This window comes from Entelurus aequoreus, linkage group LG01 (genome assembly GCF_033978785.1).
Source record: "Entelurus aequoreus isolate RoL-2023_Sb linkage group LG01, RoL_Eaeq_v1.1, whole genome shotgun sequence".
In the NCBI taxonomy this organism is placed as follows: domain Eukaryota; kingdom Metazoa; phylum Chordata; class Actinopteri; order Syngnathiformes; family Syngnathidae; genus Entelurus; species Entelurus aequoreus.
In genome coordinates, this window is record NC_084731.1 from 69200305 (window position 1) to 69222490 (window position 22186).

At 41.0% G+C, this 22186-nt stretch overlaps 1 protein-coding gene across 3 annotated transcripts; it reads right to left on the reverse strand.

Annotated features, from left to right (window-relative positions):
* Positions 1-3670: 3670 nt before the first annotated feature.
* On the reverse strand, positions 3671-16859 carry bcas2 (BCAS2 pre-mRNA processing factor). Of its 3 annotated transcripts, none has more exons than XR_009827120.1 (8): positions 16614-16858; positions 14965-15057; positions 14812-14882; positions 7484-7645; positions 7364-7414; positions 7207-7287; positions 4753-7141; positions 3671-4664 (listed from the first exon to the last, which is right to left on the reverse strand). XR_009827120.1 is itself a non-coding variant. In XM_062057265.1 (8 exons), the coding sequence occupies exons 1-7, from the start codon at positions 16704-16706 to the stop codon at positions 7015-7017; spliced, it is 678 nt and encodes a 225-aa protein (XP_061913249.1). In that variant the 5' UTR covers positions 16707-16859; the 3' UTR covers positions 3686-4553; positions 6985-7014. The 3 variants fall into 3 exon arrangements, 2 of the variants coding, with proteins under 2 accessions (XP_061913249.1, XP_061913241.1); XM_062057265.1 differs by having other exon boundaries at positions 3686-4553; positions 6985-7141; positions 16614-16859; XM_062057257.1 differs by having other exon boundaries at positions 4609-7141.
* Positions 16860-22186: the final 5327 nt, after the last annotated feature.

The following is a 22186-nucleotide window of genomic DNA, read 5'->3' on the forward strand; positions in this document are numbered from 1 at the left end:
TATCTTTTCTACCTTTTTTGTGTCCATTTGTTTTTTTCATGTGCTCACAAAAACTGTCCTTCAATCCACTTCCTGATTGAGCTGTGCCGTTCGCCAACGAGTCGACTCTTTTGACGCCGTCGGGAGCCATTTTAATAAAAATAAAAAAACACCAATTTAGCATTCACTTTTTCACCTTGTCAGACATTACTTTTTATATAATCGTAAATATAAGCCGCTACTTTTTCCCTACGCTAAGAACCCTGTGGCATATAAAATGGTGCGACTGATTTATGGATTTTTCTTCACTGACGGCCAAGCAAAGACACTGAAAAGGTGTGTTATTGTTTATGCTGTGACGCCAGCTTTTGGACGAGTTCGCTCACTGTAGGTGCTGCTGTGTCCTTCGGTTTAGAGCTGGTCCGTCTTTTAGCCGTCCATAGCGTTTCTACTCGTATGGATTCTTCATTCATCACTCCAAGCAACATTTGTAAGTTTTGTGGTTCGGGCATCTGGTCAGGATGCCACCCGAACGCCTCCCTAGGGAGGTGTTTAGGGCACGTCTGACCGGTAAGAGGCCACGGGGAAGACCCAGGACACGTTGGGAAGACTGTGTCTCCCGGTTGGCCTGGGAACGCCTCGGGATCCCCCGGGAAGAGCTGGACGAAGTGGCTGGGGAGAGGGAAGTCTGGGCTTCCCTGCTTAGGCTGCTGCCCCCACGACCCGACCTCGGATAAGCGGAGGAAGATGGATGGATGGATGGACAATATGACTAAAACAATTCTTACTTACTGAACCGTCCCATGCCATGTGTGATGTCTGTAGGAGTGTTTTCATGCATATTTGTACGTGTTATCGTAATGCAATCAAGCTAGCATCAGCTAACATGCTAACACGTTTACGAGTGTCTGTGTTAGTATTATTATTATTGTTTCAGTTTTGTAAATTCACCAAAACGTCAGTGGAGTTATTGAGTCTGTTTAGCTGTTTGGAGAGCTAGCTTGCGCAGCTAGTGGGTCCATGACGATGACTTCTGTTTAGTTTGATCAGCCGTTTTACTGCCGTGTTATAGACACAATTTGGAAACAATTAAGGTATGTAAATAAACATTTCTGTGTAAATAACTCATTACACAACGTATATATCTGCGGCTTATAGTCCGGTGCTAATAATATATGGAAAAAAAAATTTTTTCTTCTAAAATGTAGTGGGTGTGTCTTAAGGTTTCTTATAGTCATTCACATTGACGTCCCACTGGGGTGAGTTTTCCTTGCCCGTATGTGGGCTCTGTACCGAGGATGTCGTTGTGGCTTGTACAGCCCTTTGAGACACTTGTGATTTAGGGCTATATAAATAAACATTGATTGATATACAGGTGCGCTCTATAGTTCCTAAAATACGGCATTTGTATATTTTTGTGTACTTATAATCCACCAAGGGTTTTGTTTTTAAATAGTGACGTCATTGTCAATACATATGGGATAGGGTATGACGCTATATAAATAAAATATAATTAGGTATATCACAATATATAATATAAATAAAATATAATTAGGTGCATCATAATATATAATTAAGATAAAATATTAGATTTATCGTAATATATAATATAAATGAAATATAGTTAAGTGTATCATAATATATAATATAAATAAAATATTACATGTAATATATAAAAATAAAATATAATTAGGTGTATCATAATATAAATAAAATATTAGATGTATCGTAATATATAATATAAATAAAATATAATTAGATGTATCGTAATATATAAATTAAATAAAATTGGATGTATCATTATATATAATACAAATCAAATATTAGATGTATCGTAATATATAATATAAATAAAATATAATTAGGTGTATTATAATATATAATACAAATAAAATAGATGTATCATAATATGAATAAAATATAATTAGGTGTATCATAATATATAATATAAATGAAATATAGTTAAGAGTATCTTAATATAAATAAAATATTAGATGTAACATAAATAAAATATTATACATAATATATAATATAATTAAAATATAATTAGGTGTATCCTAATATATAATATAAATAAATAATTAGGTCTATCATAATATATAATACAAATAAAATAGATGTATTGTAATATATAATGTAAATAAATGTAATTAGATGTATCATAATTTATAATATAATTAAAATATTATTAGATGCATCGTAATATATATATATATATAATATAAATAAAATATAACTAGGTGTATCATAATTAGGAGTGTACCGATACAACTCTACTACACCCATATTGGAGGAGCCTTAAAGGGGAACTGTCTTTATGTAAGACAAGAACACTTTTTTTTTAACGCATTCTAACTCGTAAAAAATTTCTAGCAAAAGTAATCTATCAATGGAGTCAATGAGTCGCTCTATTCTGCCTATAAAGCCTTCTAAAAACTTCAATCAGGGCCTCCATCCCACTAGTTGTGTGTCTCTAACGTGACCTGTACTCACCACTGTGTGTCTGTAACGTGACCTGTACTCACCACTAGTTGTGTCTGTAACGTGACCTGTACTCACCACTAGTTGTCTGTAACGTGACTTGTACTCACCACTAGTTGTGTCTGTAACGTGACCTGTACTCACCACTAGTTGTGTCTGTAACGTGACCTGTACTCACCACTAGTTGTGTCTGTAACGTGACCTGTACTCACCACTAGTTGTGTCTGTAACGTGACTTGTAATCACCACTAGTTGTGTGTCTGTAACGTGACCTGTACTCACCACTAGTTGTCTGTAACGTGACCTGTACTCACCACTAGTTGTGTGTCTGTAACGTGACCTGTACTCACCACTAGTTGTGTCTGTAACGTGACCTGTACTCACCACTAGTTGTGTCTGTAACGTGACTTGTACTCACCACTAGTTGTGTGTCTGTAACGTGACCTGTACTCACCACTAGTTGTGTCTGTAACGTGACTTGTACTCACCACTAGTTGTGTGTCTGTAACGTGACCTGTACTCACCACTAGTTGTCTGTAACGTGACTTGTACTCACCACTAGTTGTGTGTCTGTAACGTGACCTGTACTCACCACTAGTTGTGTGTCTGTAACGTGACCTGTACTCACCACTAGTTGTGTGTCTGTAACGTGACCTGTACTCACCACTAGTTGTCTCCAACGTGACCTGTACTCACCACTAGTTGTCTCCAACGTGACCTGTACTCACCACTAGTTGTGTCTCCAACGTGACCTGTACTCACCACTAGTTGTGTGTCTGTAACGTGACCTGTACTCACCACTGGTTGTGTGTCTATAGAGGCTTTGCAGTCACGTGATTTTATCACGTGACTTTGTGTTATGCTGCCATCTTGCCGGTCAACCGGTCAGCTCGTTCCTACGTGTTCGTACAGATTCAGTTTGATTTCTGCGCTACATTTTCACCGATTTCATCCGAATTATGGCTGATTTGCTATCCAATGAAGCTTCTATAGATTCCCGGCAAACATAAAAAAAAGGCGATAAATGGATCGCGGCGATTTGTCGTGAACGATGGAAACCTACGATTTACACAAGGATATGCAATGAACACTTCATATCAGGTATGTAAACAAACTATAACAGTAGGCTCTTCTGTGTGTGCTTTTTCCTTACCTTGGTCATTGTCGAGTTACTGAATTACATACGTGAGTCCGGCTGTACTTTATAACGTGGATACTTTTATTAGCTCAATCACAACAAGTGTCTCGCTCTCTCACTCACTCCCACACTGTCTCCCGCTCCGTCGCACACAGTGACGTCATAGCCTGTCGACTCTGTAGTTCTCCCATAATACAATCACACCACATCTCCCCTTTCTAGAATCAATGGGTAGACCACCATTGATTCAACAGACCTTGAGGATTATTCTGCCTCGTGGTTGGAAGGTCTGCTCCTATATGAGCCTGTACCAGACAATCAAACACACACACATACTTTACCCTTAGAACAATCCACTTCACATCAATACTCAAACATCCATCCTATACTAATCCTGTACTGTCCTCAACCTAAGCCCTGCAACTGACTTGAACATTTACAGTACAAGAAAACATATCCAAAACACTCCAATTGCACTTTTCTGTCTTTTCCCACATACAGTAACATCCTTTTTTTTCATTAGAGTCTCTGTAATGTCTATAGGAAACAAAATTATAGGTCCAACCTAGTTGGTCTCACCACAGCCCTCCCAGACCTGGTTCTAGGAGTAGGAGTAGATGGAGGTTCTGGAACACTCTGCTGCGATGTTTCTGCTGAAGGTTGTTCCGGGACGCCCCCCAGGAACGGCTCTGCTGCACCACGGCCACTCTGCTCCGGCGAGGATCCCATAGGGATGAGATGACGACGGTTCCGTCTGATAGACCCATGGGGTCCTTCCACCAGATACGATCGTGGAGTGGTGTGACGTCCGATGATAGCTCCGGCTTTCTTTTGGTCCTTGATCCACACGTCCTGTCCCGGATTCAGTCTGTCAAGATTCATTGCACGATGCCGCAGGTTGTAGCGTTGTGCATCTTTTGTCCTCTTCTACCCTTCTTTCCGCATAACAGCTTCACTATCAGGAAGAGCAGGATTTAGCAAAACAGGAAGGATAGGCACTGTTGTGCGGAGCCTCCTCCCCATGAGAAGCTGCGCTGGACTATACCCATTGTCGAGAGGAGTAGCCCTGTAAGCGAGCAAAGCAAGATAGGGGTCATCTGCTTTCTTTAGTAGACCTTTCACCGTCTGTACTGCACGTTCGGCTTCGGCGTTACCTTGAGGGTATCTTGGGCTACTGGTAATGTGACGGAATCCGTAAGACTCTGCGAACTCGGCAAAGCCTGCTCCGGAGAACTGATTAATTGGTTAATATTTAAAACAAACATGCGTATTTCGCAAGCAAATATTTTTTAGCTTACCTCATTATTAACAACCCTGTCTGCAACTGAAGTGGGTTGTGGGTGGATCTTTCCTCTCCATGTCACTTTCGGTTGACATCCAAAAGTACCAGCTAGTGAAAAGTTCGTTTTCCTTGCTTCAAGTTGTTTCATATGTTTTTGGCGTTTCGCATGTACTTCCAAAGCCTTGAAACCTCGTGATCCATAGTCAATATTATCATGACACCACGTGCACAAAACCTTTCCGGGACGATCGATTTTCCGAATAAAATCACCGAACAAAGTCGTAACTTCCTTCTTCCCAACAGTATCAGTGATTTCCCTTTCCATCCAGTCCCATCGAAACTTATTTTTGACATGTTTATCAATTTCTTTTACTCGTAAAGCGTCCTTTCTCTCGAGAACCGAATCGTTTATATATGGAAAATGGCGGTATGATGACGTTATTAACGTCATCATTCATAACAGATGTCCTGATTGGTCACAAGAAACATATCGACCAATCAACTAGGGCGTAATATAAACTACGTCTCGAATCTTGATTTAGGGTCGGAAAAAAAAACGGAAAAAGGGAAGATAATTTTTTTTTTCTTCCCGAGGTTAAAAAAGACGGAATTCCGACTTTAGACGGAAAAATCACATGCCTGAAAGACTACAGTCTCGGTAAGATGCATCACACTTCACCAAAGCCTCAAGTTCCTCTGACTTATTTTGAAGTGAGTTGACGTTCCCCATTATTATCGATGGTACAAATGGTTTGTGCCTGTACCTGCTTGCCTTGAGCTTAGCACCGGATCGAAAACCTCTGAAGGCCTTCTTGATCTCTCAAGCAGGCATGTGATTTCAATCTAATGAAAAAGACTGAAAATAAGCTGGAGGTCTGGGAAAGTTGGCATTTAGACTATTTAGCTATACTGTAGCAAAAGTCATCACATGTCTGCCACAATCATGTGTGTTTTTAAATGTGTATTCCACGTCTTCTATGTGGAGAGCAGTTATGATTTGGCCTTACATGGTAAACAACTCAAATTAATGTTTTATCCTGACGCATACATTTGTCCAAACGTGGCCAAGTAGTTTCCTGAACGTGGTCTGCATTGCTAAAAGAAAAAACTAAAGAAGAGAACCCCTCTGCCATCTTCCACTAGTTTTTTCATATATAAATCGCCCGCTTGATAATTCCCTCTTCTCTTCTCTCGCCGTCATATGTTGTGATCCTCCTTCCTGGTTGATGACCCGCCCTATCTTGCCTCTGATTGGCCTGTCCCTAATGTTTTGCCCTAATCTTAACCAATGGTGACTCATCATAGTAAACAACCAATCATGGATGTTCTTATACGTAAACCAACCAATCGTTGTTTCACGTATATGTTGTCACCTGCCCGTGGAGTTGCTTCGCTACGTAGCTTCCATTCCATCATTTTTAATGGAAAACCGTAGTTTTTACCACTGGATTATCAAAAACCGTACTCATTACGGGAAAACCGTAGTTGTTGGCAGGTATGGCAAAGAGACGGATGAAGTTGTAAGTCGGAAAAAAAATGAAAAATATTTCTTTATCTTTTTAAAGAGATGGATTTCGGACTATAGACGGAAAAATCACACGCTTGCTCGAGTGTTTGGGTGATTAATCCCACTTGGACTTTGTCGAAGCCGAAGGAGCTCGTCTCTCGAGTACTTAAACATGCACATTTTACTAGTAAAAACAAAAACTTACTTTAAGGACTTGCTGCCAACGTGGTTAGTGCATGAATATATTTTTATAAAGTTTATTTTTCACAGTGTCTGAATAAAAATAGCCGTGATGCTGTTGGTCGTCAAGATATATATAACGGTGCACATTTATAAAATATACATCAATATGAATATGACCATGAAGAAAATTGCACACCAGAGCATATCTGATATGGCAGGAAGTTAATGTCACCATAGGTCTACTTTAAGAATATAAACCATGTCATGTCAGTCATGGTTTTACAGAAGAGGAAAAAGTCAATTTAAAGAAATAATGTTTGACTTTATTAAAATGACATAAAAAAGATGAAGGTGATTTGACAGGGTTCAGTTTGTCTCTTCCTGTGGACCATGGAGTCAAAACATGCACTTCACCTGCTCTGATGTTCTCCACACTGCTTAACGTCAAAAGTCCTGCCTGATGTTCTCCTTGTTCTCGTCCCCCTGTTGCTGCTTCAGCTGGCCTATCTCGTTCTCCAGCTGGACGATGGCTCGCTCAATCTCGTAGTTCTTGCTCACCAGGGCCACCCAGCTGGTGGAGGGACACGTTGGTACAAAGGATTTCACATCCACAAAACAACTCCGGACGTGACCTACTTGGACTCCAGCTCTCGTAGTTTGGCTCCTCCGGCTAACTGGTCGTTTTTACGCTGCCAATTCAAGTCTTGAATCTGCTTCCTGTGTGCCAGACAACGAGCAGAAACCAGTAACTCCGCCTGAGAGCATCTCCCATGTCGTACGAGCGACCGCTCACCTGAACTTTTGAAGTTCCTTTTGAGCCGTCTCGATCATGAAGGCCAGGTTACTGAAGGAACGAGAACAAAACCAGTTTGCATCTTTGTGCCAGTCGTCTCAGGACCAATCGTTCTCTTACTCGTTGTAGACTTTCCATGCGTTGGTTCCGTACTGCGACATGAGCTCTAAGTTCTCGATGCGAACCGCCTGGTGCTCCAGCTGGGCCATGGAGTTGTTGACGCACTCCTGCCAAGCGGTTATGTCGTTCTTCTGACCCGAAGAAGGCGCTGGCAGCTCATACCTGTACAGGACAAGACAACATCACCTGAAAACTAAAAGATGCTTGACAGAGCTCCATGGGTACTACCAGGATTGTACAGTATACCGATACTAATGAATTCAAAAAGGCTTGATACTGCCCTTTGAAAAACACTGGTCTTTTTTAATTTTGATGGACATGAAGTTGTGCCATGGTGACATTGCTGAGCGCATGCGAGTCCGCACACACACAGAGCACTTACAAGCAGACACGTTGTGGAGACAGAAGAGGGAGAACAGACGTATTTGGCTTTTAAACTAACGATAAAATAGAGCTGGGCGATATGGCAAAAAAATATGATCACAATTTTTTCATATCATCCGATCTCGATTAATATCACTTTTTTTTTTTTATTAAAGTCGGATTACAGCGAGTACTGTGTACTACTGCAGTATCTTGTAACCGACATTTCCACCATGTTTGATGTGTGATACATGCTAACAGCTGACAACTGTTACTTTGTTCATATATATAATTGTGTTTACTAGAGGTGTAACAGTACAGGTAACCCATGCTACCTGGTTTTAGGGCCACGGTTTGGCTTCTTTTTCACTACATTGAGTGGGGGTAAAGAAAACTATGTTTTTTTCCTCTCAAAGTTTTGTATTTTTTTGCTTGTCGTCCCAAACCTTCTGTACTATTAGACTTTTACTTCAAGTGAACATTTATTAAACACTTTTAAATGGTAAATGATTATTTGTGTTCTTTAATGACTTGTATACATCAGTGCTTCTCACTCGTGCTTCTATTTATTACTTGTATTTGTATTCTTTAAATAACTTGTATACATCAGTGCTTCTAATTATTTATTATTTGTATTCTTTAATGACTTGTATATATCAGTGCTTCTATTTTTTATTATGTGTATTCTTTAATGACTTGTATACATCAGTGCTTCTCACTTGTGCTTCTATTTCTTATTTGTATTCTTTAATGACTTGTATACATCAGTGCTATTTAGTATTATTTATATTCTTTAATGGCTTGTATATATCAGTGCTTCTCATTAGTGTTTTATTTATCATGTGTTATTTGTGCTCTTTAATGACTTAGACTTAGACAAACTTTAATGATCCACAAGGGAAATTGCAGTGCAGTTTGAATTTGAGGTACTGTAAAATACACATAAAACACGTTTAATGATTACGTCAGAAACACAATGTTTTTTTATCCACCAACAAACAAACAAAACAAAGTGTCTGCAGAGTTTTTTAAGTACCGAATTTTCCGGACTATAAGGCGCACTTAAAATCCTTTTTTCCCCTCAAAACTCGACAGTGCGCCTTATAACCCGGTGCGCAAGATGGCGGCGCGCACAGACGCAGCGGCTCACGGCTCTCCTTTTCAGTGCTCTTTCCTCCTTCTTTTCTTCTTGTTTTTTTTTTGCTTTTGTGCACCACCTGTACTGCAAGCACCCGGTACACCCGCCAGTCACTCTTGGATATCGGGAACTCGCACCAGATATCTGTTTCGAGCGACTTTCACCACGAGCACAACATCCCAGACGACATAGCAAGAGCACCGGGCTCTCCGTGGTTTGTTGTCGGGTCTGGGAGACGGCGCAGACGGAGGAGGGAGAGGAAGCAGAAGCGTGGCCGCAGGTCCGGCGTCTTGCTCAGGCTTAGGAAACAACCCCACAAGCCACCTCTACCGAGCCTGTTCCTCTCCAATGCCAGATCCCTCGTACAGAAGATGGACGACCTGGAGTTGCAACTCGCTGGAAACCGCTATGTTCGGGACTGTTGTGCTATGATTATCACCGAAACCTGGCTTCACTCGGAAATACCCGATGCTAGCATGCAGCTAGCCGGCCGCACTCTGCTCCGCCGGGACAGAACTAAGGACTCCGTTAAGAGCAGAGGAGGGGGGCTCTGTATTTACGTGCATTAGAACTGGTGCAACAACGGGACAATCATTGAACAGCACTGTTGCCCGGACGTGGAGTACATGTCTGTTAGATGTCGGCCTTTTTTTCTCCCGAGAGAGCTGTCTGTTATCATCACGGCTGTGTATATTCCACCGGACGCCAAAGTAAACACAGCGCTCTCTCTTCTGCTGAACACCGTCAACGAACAGCAGCGGGCCCACCCCGACGGTGTTCATATCATAGCAGGGGATTTTAATAAGGCCAATCTAAAGACTGTACTCCCTAAGTTCTACCAGCACGTGAAGTGTTCTACAAGGGGCAAGAACACCCTTGACCACGTGTATACCAACGTGAAGCACGCGTACAGAGCTACACCCCTCCCCCAGCTTGGACAGTCAGACCATCTTTCCCTCCTGCTCTCTCCTACCTACACCCCCATCAGACGCCAGGCCAGGCCCATCACAAAGACTGTTATGACCTGGCCTGACGATGCACTCCCCAAACTTCAGGACTGCTTCCAACACACGAAATGGGACCTCTTCCAACAACAGGAGCTGGAGACAGCCACAGGAACGGTGCTGGACTACATACAGTTCTGCATAGGGAATGTGACTGTGGAAAAAACCATCCGGGTTTACCCCAACAAGAAACCCTGGATGACCAGCCAAGTCCGCACACTCCTCAGGGCCCGCGACGCAGCCTTCAGGTCAGGGGACTGGGCACTGTACAGTGCTGCTAGAGCCGACCTGAAGAGAGGGATTAAAAAAGCAAAGGCGGACCACAGGAGGTGCATAGAGTCCCATCTGTCCAGCAATAACTCACGGGAGGTGTGGCGGGGCATTCATGACATCACGAACTACAGAGGCTGCAATGTGACAACTGCGGATCAGAGTGCGACACTGGCAGAGGAGCTTAACTGTTTCTTTGCCCGTTTCGATACCCCCCAGCGACACTCATCTGCTCCAGCCCTGCCCCCGCCCCCACCGGGCTCCGGCACCACTCCACTCACTGTACAGGAGCACAGTGTCAGACGAGTGCTCCTGGCTGTGAACCCCAGAAAGGCTGCCGGACCAGACGGAGTACCTGGAAAGGTGCTCAGGGCGTGCGCCCACCAGCTCGCTCCCCCCTTCACCAGGATCTTCAACCTCTCCCTGGCTCAGGCAGTCATCCCATCCTGCCTGAAGTCATCTACAATAATCCTGGTGCCGAAAAAGTCTCCCATCACCAGCCTGAATGATTACCGACCAGTGGCCCTCACTCCGGTAATCATGAAGTGCTTCGAGAGACTGGTTCTCCAGCACATCAAGGACCATATCCCTCCAGACTTTGACCCCCACCAGTTCGCATACCGGGCGAACAGATCCACAGAGGACGCCATCGCTGTTGCTCTCCACTCTGCTCTGAACCACCTGGAGCAGCAGCAGAGCTACGTCCGGATGCTCTCTGTGGATTATAGTTCTGCCTTCAATACAATAATCCCGGACAGACTCTGCAATAAACTGGACACTCTTGGCCTCCCCCCTCTCACAAACGCCTGGATAAGGGACTTCCTAACGGACCGACCCCAGAATGTGAGACTTGGCCCCCACCTCTCATCCACCCGCACGCTGAGCATCGGCTCCCCACAGGGCTGTGTGCTGAGCCCCCTCCTCTATTGCCTCTACACCCATGACTGCAGTCCAGCCCTCAGTGACAACCTTATCGTCAAGTTTGCTGACGATACCACAGTGGTCGGGCTCATCTCCAGGGCTGACGAGGCTGCCTACAGGGAGGAGGTCCTGAAGCTGACGGCCTGGTCTTCGGAGAACAACCTCGCTCTCAACACCAGCAAGACCAGCAGACTTCAGGAGGAGCAGCACCGACCCTGCCCCCCTCTACATCAACGGCGAGCGTGTGGAGGGGGTCCACACTTTCAGGTACCTTGGAGTCCACATCTCTAACAACTTTTCCTGGACAGTCAACACCACAGCAATCATCAAGAAGGCTCAGCAGCGGCTACACTTCCTGAGAGTCCTCGGGAAGTACAACCTGAAGCCTGACCTTCTACCGCTCGTCCATCGAGAGCCTGCTGACCTACTGTATTACAGTATGGTACGGCAGCTGCACTGCAGCAGACAGGGAGAGGCTGCAAAGAGTGGTCAAGACGGCTCAAAAGAACATCGGCCGCCCTCTCCCCTCTCTGATGGACATCTACACCTCCCGCTGCCTCAACAGAGCCAGTGCCATCATCAAGGACAGCACCCACCCTGGCTCTGACCGTTTCCACCTGCTGCCCTCTGGGAAGCGCTACAGGTGCATTAAAACCAAGACGAACAGGCTAAAAAACAGCTTCTTCCCCAGGGCCATAACCACCCTGAACAGACTTCCCCATTGACCCTCATAATTGCCTTCTCTTCGGTGCAATAACCCATTCCACCAACCACCCTGTTTCATGTAGATATTCATGTACATATTAATTTCACCCTCTGTATAGAGTGTACACTTGTTTTATCGCACTGTATGGAATGGCCTCAATCTTGTTACCCTGCGTAATGACAATAAAGCTGGTTCTGATTCTGAATGTATGGAATAATTCTGGTTGATAAGTGTGACCAGTAGATGGTAATCACACATAAGAGATACGTGTAGACTGCAATACGATGGCAATATGACTCAAGTAAACAACACCAACATTTTATATGTTCCATTGAACATATAGAAAATTACACATGGCGCTCAAGAATCTGTCAAAATGTTTTAGTACAACTTTGGTAAACTATGAAGCCGCACCGCTTGATGGATTGTACTGTGCTTCAACATTGGAGTATTACTATGGTGTGTGTGTATAAGGAAAATACATTATCTGGCATTTTGTTTCGCAATATTTTTATTAGAGAGTTCCGGTCAGACAGTTTTTCACAGGACACATTTCCGGTGTTGTTTCCGGATGAGGAGATGCTGCTCCATTATTGATTGAAGTAAAGTCTGAATGTCATTACAACAGTTAGCTCCATCTTTTGACACTTCTTCCACACCCGTCCTTGCACGCTACACCGCTACAACAAAGATGACGGGGAGAAGACGCTGTCGAAGGTGAGCCACGTAAATAAGATCGCCCACAAAACGGCGCATCCTGAAGCGACTGTCAGAAAGTCACTTGAAGAGGATCTGTAAAACATTTTGACCAAAGAACCACCATTACATGTTATGTAGACCACAAGGACGTCTTTTACATTAAAAAATAATAATAATATGACTCCTTTAATGCGCCCTATAATCCAGTGCGCCTTTTGTATGAAAATAAACCTGACTAGATCCATTCATCGGCAGTGCGCCTTATAATCCGGTGCGCCCTATGGTCCGGAAAATACGGTATGTTATATAATTTATGCAGAAATTGGGGGATGTTCTCTGGCCCCCACTGCCTGAGTCAGCATCTGAAATCCATGGTTCATATCCTCGACCCCTCCATGCAAAGAGTCACGGGAACACGCTAAATCTAACAATAGGGCTAAAAAGTAGGGCGAGGGGGTGTACTGGCACTGGCCCTTATTATATAAGTGAGGAGGAACAGGCAGCAGCTCACACATTCTCATACTTTCTGTAACATCCAGAAAAAAATGTCTCTACGTGAAGGAGCACAGAATTGTTTTTATTTACCGCATTTTCTGGACCGTAGGGCGCACCGGATTATGAGGCGCACTGCCGATGAGAGGGTCTATTCAGGTCTTTTTTTATACAAAAGGCGCACCGGATTATAAGGTGCATTAAGGGGGCATATTATGATTTTTTTCTAAATGTAAAAGACTTCCTTGTGGTCTACATAGCATGTAATGGTGGTTATTTGGTCAAAATGTCACAGATAATGTTTTACAGATCATCTTCAAGTCGCTTTCTGACTCACCTTTGACAGCGTCTTCTCCCCGTCATCTTTGTTGTAGCGGTGTAGCGTGCAAGGACGGGGGTGGAAGAAGTGTCAAAAGATGGAGCTAACTGTTTTAATGACATTCAGACTTTACTTCAATCAATAACAGAGCAGCATCTCCTCCTCCGTGGCTCACTAGTGCAACAACAACGCCAGAAATGTGTCCCGTGAAAAACCATCCGACCGTAACTCTCTAATCTAAAGTTTGTGGGTGAATAATGTAGACTCACTACACCGGTATTTTTTAGCGCTTCCATAGCGAGATATACAGTACGTTAGAACTTTACACTACTTTATATTAGAAATGGCAACAGCGGAGGATGAATGTCCCATAACAAGAAGATAGAGAAAGAGAAAAAGCTTATCGACTACGGAATCGGCACGGACTACATGCGCGCAAATTTTCAGGACTTATGCAGTTCCCAAATACACATCAGCAGGTACCACAAGGTAGGAAAAGTTGCTTTTGCATAATATTGTGAAACAAAACGCCAGATAATATGTCTCCTTATGGGTGCCATTTTTCCGTCCTTATACACACACCATAGTAATACTTGTATCTCTTGTATCTCTGACTACGTAATGGGCCGACAATCCATCAAGCTGTGCGTCTTCAAAGTCATACTAAAACAATTTGACAGATTTTTGAGCGCCGCGTGCAATGTTCTTTATTTTCAATGGAACATTTAAAGTTTTGATATTTATTGGCATCATCTTGCAGTCTACACACATGTCTTATGTGTGACTGCCATCTACTGGTCATACTCATAATTTTACCATGTACCAAATAAAATAGCTTTGAGGTTGGTAAGCACAACCAGAATTATTCCGTACATTAGGCGCACCGGGTTTTAAGGCGCACTGTCCATTTTTGAGAAAATTATAGGATTTTAAGCGCGCCTTATAGTCCGAAAAATACGGTAAATGTTTAAATATTCCTCACGAGGAAACCTTACAATAATGAAACCCAGAAACTGTTCTAAAATGTAATAGATGTGAGTTTTAGGATGTAGAGAAATTTCCTATTTTTACCAATTCTCCCAGGATATTTTCCATATTTTGAAATGCAAATGTTGAGGTTTCTCTTGGACACACATAAGAAAGGTATTTGATGTTTTTTGATGCTTAATTAAACACAACATTAAAACATGTCGCTACTGGTCCCGCCTTTCCTAAAAAATAATGTTCAAAAAACAACTTAAAGCCTTGTTTACTGACATATAATAATCATGTTTAAGTAACTTTTACTGCTAATCAAAATCGGTTATTGGTCTATTTAACGACTAATACTCGGTATCAGCCCTGAAAAAAACATATCGGTCGATCTGTAATTTAGAACAAAACAAACATTCTTTAAAAACGACGTCTGGAACTCACCTCTTCATGCTCAGGAGGTCCATGGGCTGCCGAGAAGACAGGCGCTCAAATTCATTCTTCATGATCTCTGTCTGGAGGACGACAAGATTTTACCACTTCGTTCGACGCCGTACCCTTTGGGAGCGCAGTCCCCAAGTTTCCAAAGTTTGTCACCTCGAAAGCGGAGAAGTCGGGCGTGGTCAGGTAGCTCAGGTAGTTCTTGGTTGGTCTGTATCTTCTGGTTTCCTCCTCCACTAATGCTAAAGCCTGCAGAAGTGTTACGGAGCGTGTTAACCCACCAACAACAAACCGTGCTCGCCAATAGGTAAGGTATGTAACTACTGGCTCCTGACCTACTTATCGCTGTGGCAGCGGCGGCTCGTGACCACTAAGATCATGGCCGTTTGCGACATGCGTCATTATTTTCGACAAATTGAAGAGGTTCAGAAGAGTTCACTATACCCGAAGATACGTTTTAGTCCCTACTTATAGTTTTTAATGTTTGTATACATATCGGTCCTCCTTTTCCTGAAATATGACGTCTTGGATCATGGTTTTTGTGCGTACCTAAAATGTCTGTGTGGGGCGGCAGCTGAGAAAATCCACAAAAATGTCAACATTTCATCCAGAAAACTGCACTATGGTCAGATAATACCAAACTAATGCACAACTATTTGCTATAAATGGCGTTTTAGGTTTGTTTTTTTTAAATCATTCAGTTTGTATTAAAACGGTATGTCTATACCTTGACACTGTCGTAATGACAACACTGCAGGGAATTATTTTTATTGAACCCCTTTAAGGCGGTCCATCTCAAATAGTAGGGCATGTGTGGCCTCGGGAACACGCTTTATCAGTATCATCAAAGCTGTGCACTACAAAACGTGCTCATTGCAGCCATTAATCCTGACTTCCTTATTTTGAAAATATATTTTTTAAAAATCAGCACAAATTGTTTTACTCATTTTTGCTTAGTAGGTTAAAGTGTTTTATATATTGTGCTCCTGAATTAATATTGCAGATCAATTTGGATTTATTAAATTTACTTAATTTTACTTTTCAGTGCCAAACGGTTCAAGTCATTTTTTTTTTTATTTCCAGAAAAAAGATTGTTGCACTTTAAATCTTTTCTGTTACAGATTTTAAATTGCATTACTAAAGTTATGGTTTGTTGTAAGTTGATCTGTATTTATTTAGTTGTCTTTAATGTTAATAAAAATACAATGTTACGCAGAGGTGTACTTACAACAATTTTACAGACAAATGATACTATTTATAGTCGCGGTGGAGAGAAGGGTGGGGGCGCGGAATGTTTTCTTCTTCCTTGGGGTATGTAACAGATTTTAACTGACAAGCACTGCTTTGAGGTATCATTTGTAGACACCTGTATTGAAAAACTCGAAGTTTTAAATGAATTATTTAGAAACAATGCAAAATATTTTGTTTTAGATAGCCATTTTAAAAAGGTGTCATCTGTGGACAACCCTATTGGAAAATTCCAGATAATGTGTTCTATTTTCTCTTGATTGAAACGTCTCTAGTTAACTAAATACAATAGTAATACATTAATCAAGGGTTTTATTGAGTCATTAAGTGGTTTTCTGTGGGTTACTGACATATTCAATTTACTTTTTATTTCATGCATTAATGCCTTAATATTTGGCCTATCGCAATGGTTCAAGTAGCATTGGTTAAGTTTTGATCCGAGGTCTTTAAAAAGACAAATTGCTTTGAGATATTTTGCATTTTTGTCACGTATCTACTTGTAGCTAGCACATGCGGCTATTAGCATGTTAGCTCTTCTACACGCTTTATTTACTCACCGCTTCTCGAACACCGGTCGCATCGTAACCTTGGTCGAAATACGGTAACGCATCAACAAACACTTCACCCGCAACCGAGGCAGTTCCAGCCATAATACTAATAACTTAAGAAAAGTATGTTTCTCTCCTTCAACGTAGCCGCTTTTTTTTTGTTAGTACAACAGTGAACTGCGAAGGTGTTCATTTCCGGGTTTCTTCTTCTTTGGTGTGGCCAGTGAAGACGCACTGCTGTCAGCTAGCGGTGGTAGGTGGGAATGCGCAACTGAGTGTTTTGGAGTCTGTGATGCCCCATATGGATGTGAATTTGTGTATTTATTACGAAAGCTTTTTTGACACTGAATTTATGTAACTGAGTTTTTGAAGTTGAATTTTGTGAACTGAATTGTTTGACATCAAATTAGGCTGACAATGCACCTGAGATAGGCTCCAGCACCCCTTGCCACCCCAAAAAGGGACAAGCAGTAGGAAATGGATGGATGGAATTTCGTTTTAAAAAATCTGTCTTTTAAAATTCATCCATCCATTCATCCATCCATCCATTTTCTACAACATGTCAGTATAAAAAAAAATCAGTATAAAAAAATAAGTGTATAAAAATTCAATGTAAAAAAACAAACATATGTGTTTTAAAATTCAGTGTATAAAATTTGGCCTAAAAAAACAAGTGTAAAAAAATATATATATATATTTTTTTTAATTCCGTGTAAAAAAATTCAGTTTAAAAAAAGAAGTGTATTTTTTTATTCAGTCTAAATAAATTCAGTATAAAAAATATTCAGTGTAAAAAACATTCAGTGAATCAAAAATTAGTCTAAAAATTGAGATTCAGTACAAAAAAAATCAGTATGGATAAAATTCAGTGTAAAATACATTCAGTGCATCAAAAATTAGTATTAAAAAAAAATCAGTGTAGAATTCAGTACAAACAAATTCAGTGTAAAAAAAATGTTGTGTGTTAAAAATTATGTTATAAAAATAAGTGTATAAAAATTCCTTGTAAAAATATTGTGTTTTAGAATTCTGTGTAAAAAAAATTCAATATAAAGAAATTCAGTGTAGGGCTGGGCGATATGGCCTTTTATTAATATGTCAATATTTTTAGGCCATGTCACGATACACGATATATATCTCGATATTTTGCTTTAGCCTTGAATGAACACTTGATGCATATAATCACAGCAGTATGATGATTCTATGTGTCTACATTAAAACATTCTCGTTCATCCTGCATTAATATATGCTCATTTTATACTTTCATGCAGAGAGGGAAATCACAACTAAGTCATTTGACCAAAACTGTATTTAACAGCTATTAAGCAGTGGCACAAACATTCATGTCATTTCCAAAACAGAAAGTGCAAGATTGTCAGAGACATTTTAAAACAAGCTATTAGTGCACTTTTGTGCATGATGTCACTAAGATGACATATCAAAACAACACTAAATTAAAGTGCACTTTTTGTACAGAATGCCACTACAATATTTTAAAACAAATAAAGTGCACTTTTGTGCATGATGTCACACAAGATATTTCAATAACTGTCAAATAAAAATGAGCTGCATAATAGGAAATCAAATAGTATATGTCCTTCGCTATGTGGTAGGTTACTGCGGACGTTATCTCCTTCTGTTGTTGACTATTTGATCGATATATCACCCAGCCCTAATTCAGTCAATACAAATATTGTGTAAAAAACATTCAGTGTATCAAAAATTAGTCTAAAAAAGTTCAGTGTAAAATTCCGTACAAAAAAATTCCGTACAAAAAAAATTCAGTGTATCAGAAATTAGTATTTTAAAAAATCAGTGTAAAATCAGTACAGAAAAATTCAGTGTAAAAAAAAATGATGTGTATACAAATTATGTGTATAGAAATTCTGTGTTTAAAAAAATAACTGTATAAAAATTCATTGTAAAAATATTATGTTTTGAAATTCCATGTAAAAAAAAATTCAGTGTAAAATTCAGTACAAAAAAATTCAATGTAAAAAAAATTAAGTCTTTCAAAAAGTAGTCAATAAAAATTCAGTGTAAAATTCAGTACAAAAACATTCAGTGTCTAAAAATTCAGTGTCGGAAAATGTTCTGCTTGAAAAAGCAAGACTCACTTCCGGTAAATTAAGACTGAAACAATCGATCCTGTCTCAGAACCACCCAATGAGGTGTCAAGTTTGAAGTCACTAGACCTGTAAATGGAATAGCGGTAACAACTAATACATAATTATTATTTATTAATGAAAGCAATTCATATGACCTTATTTAAATACTTTTTGGAGAATTTTGCTTACTCAAAAGTCTTTATATAGGACAAGAACACATATTTGTTTTCGCTTTCATTATAATTAGTAAATAAATGCTAGGAAAAGTCAGCTTAGAGTGGAGCATAATTGGGAGTGCCTCTTTAAAAAAAACATCCAAAAACGTTTTATATACACGCTGTAAGTATACATGTAACATTCATAAGAACATGTAGTTTTGATGTATGTTGATCATTTTCATTAATTTCACAAACGAATCACAACAATCGCTGTTTCCTTCAACAAAGACAACACGACTAATCACTTACTGTACAATGTCGGCTCTCACTGGGATGCTGACGGACTTTATAGGATCCATTTTCAGTTAAAATGTCAATTAAAGAGATGACGTCATTTAAATTTACTTAAAAAAAAATAAAAACAATGTCCCGCCCCCTGACTTCCGATCTTTGTCACACTTTCTGTGATCTATGATCACTGATTTTAATTTTCATCCGATACCAAGTCAAATCCAGGCCGATACCGATACTTTGTGCAAATATACCTCATTTTTCCACTAACATTTTTTAAAGCTGTGTATTTTTAAATAGTAACACATCCATCTAAAAAAAACAACGATAAAAACGTAAAAAAAAAAGATCAAAAAAATTTTTGTAATGAGAATCAGCTGACATTTTTAAACTAATATTTAATAATAATATAATTTCTCACCTACAACACAATCTGTTTTTAGCTTCTTTTAAAAAAAAATTAAAAATATCAAAATAGCCTCCCCTATTTTGATTTTTCAATATGCGACCCTTGGTGGAAAAAAGTTTACACCTCTGAACTAAAATATTACAAGATGAAAATGAAATGTACTTAAGATATAAACAATGTTTAATTACTTCATTAAAATATAGAATAATACTAACTTGTGAATTGATTTAAAAAACAAAAGAATCAATAATAAAAAAACATTGTTAAATGTGTAACTGAACATTAATATTTTTGTACAGGCAGAATTTTTGACTACTAAGTTATGCAGTTACACAATCATATTGTTATTATTATTATTATTATTTATTTTTTAAATTATAATCTTATATGGGGAAAACGGTAAAAATGTTAGAAAAAAAGAGCAACATTTTTTTATTTAATGATAAAAAGATGATATTTTTAAACTAATAATAAAAAATATACTTAGTCACCTATAACACAAAGTTTTGTCTTTAAATATATAAAATATATGTTTTTAGTATTTTTACAAATAAAAAAATATCCAAATGGCCCCCGATTCTGGACTTTTCAGTATGTGGCCCTTGGTGGAAAAAAAGTTTGGACACCCTTTAATCAAAAACATTAGAAGATACAAATGAAATATTCTTAAAATACAAACAAAGTTTAGTTAGTTCATAAAAAATATAAAATAATACTAACTCGTGAATTGATGTGAAAAATTACAACAAGTACTATAATACACTTCATGGTGCAACCTGGACACATCATCAGTGATTCTCCCGGGGTCATAGGGTGTTTCGGGTCTTAATCAAACACCCTCACCCGGGCGACCCAGCCAAAGGTGATCAGTCCCTCGACTTGTGTCCAGGTAGCGCACTACGCCACGCATCTCGCCTCCTCAACCAGAGCCAACGTGAAGCCTTTTCAGATGCTTCCAAGATGTTTTTTATGGCTCTTCTCCTGTGCAGTCCACAAATCCCAAGGAGCCCCAGGACCCGGTGTAAGGACTTGCCTGCAAAACCCCTGCAGCCCACCTCAATAGGCTCGCAGCGGGCCTTCCACCCGTTCCTCCGGTAGTCAGCCACAAGATCTGCGTACTTCGCCCCCTTCCTTTCCTGAGCTTCCTCCATTCTGTCCTCCCAGGGGACAGTTAGCTCAAGGAGTACCACCTGCTTGCTGGTTCCAGACATCAAGACCATGTCTGGCTGGAGTGTCGTAGTTGCGATGATGTCTGGGAATCGCAACTGCCTTCCCAGGTCAACCAAGAGCTGCCAGTCCCTTGCTGTTGTTAGCAGCCCCCCCTGGGTCTTCTTGGAGGGTTGAGGTTTCTCTCCTGCTTGGACAAAGGCAATTGTGCTCTTGGTTGGGTGTTGCCGCTTACTGGTGTTGATGCCCGCGCAGATGGTGTCTGCTATTGCCCGCAGGACCTGGTCGTGGCGCCACCGATACCTGCCATCTCCCAATGCCTTTGAGCAACAGCTAAGGATGTGTTCTAATGATCCTCTTTTCTGACAGAGCTTGCACACAGGTGCGTCTATCAGGCCCCAGGTGAACAGGTTAGCAGGGCTTGGGAGGACATCATAAACTGACTGGACCAAGAACTTAAACTGGTGTGGCTCCGCTTTCCAGAGTTCGGTCCAGTTGATCTTGCAACCAGCTATGTGCTCCCACTTGGTCCAGGCCCCCTGCTTGCTCATTCCCACCACTCTGCTGAAGCGAGTTTGGTTTGGTGTTGCTACCCAGCCCAGCCCGACCAGTAGCTATGGTTCTCACCAGGGTGCTGTGCCGCAGCCTCGCCTCTGCCCGCTCCACTGCATCCTGGGCACGCCACTTCCTTCCTGTTCTGACCTCCACACCTGCTGAAGATACTTTCCCATCAGCAGAATCTCTGTAGAGCAGGACTTCTCTGGCCCGAGAAACCTTGAACTCCTCTGCCAGACTACTGAAAGGAAGCTGCAGCTTTGTGTTGTGCCCAAACAAAGCAAAGCTGCTTAGGCTCCGTGGCAGGCCCAGCCACCTGCGCAGGGACGAGCTGATCTTCCTCTCAAATCCCTCCACAATGGTCATTGGGAATTCGTACATCAGCAGCGGCCAGAGGAGACGAGGCAGGATGCCATGCTGATATATCCAGGTCTTGAACTTCCCAGGAAGTCCTGACTTGTCCACAGCTGAGAGCCACATGTTGAGGTTATTGCTGGTAGCTTGACGTGCAGCGGTATCCTTCAGATCACCAGTGAAGAGCTTGCCCAGGCTCTTCACTGGCTTTTCTGACACAGATGGAATTTGGGTGTCTGCCAGACTGAAGCCAAAGTGGTCGGTTACCTTTCCTTTCCTCGAGACCAAGGACCTGGACTTATAGGGCTTGAAACTCATTCTTGCCCAACTAATGAGTCGATCAAGGCCTTGAAGGAGCCATCTGCATCCAGACACTGATGTTGTGGTTACCGTGAGATCATCCATGAATGCTCTAATCGGAGGTTGCCGGGTGCCGGATTTGGACAAAGGGCCTCTGCACTCTACTTCCGCAGACTTCACAAGCATATTCATGGCCAGTGCAAACAGGGACACAGATATTGTACAGCCTGTGATGATGCC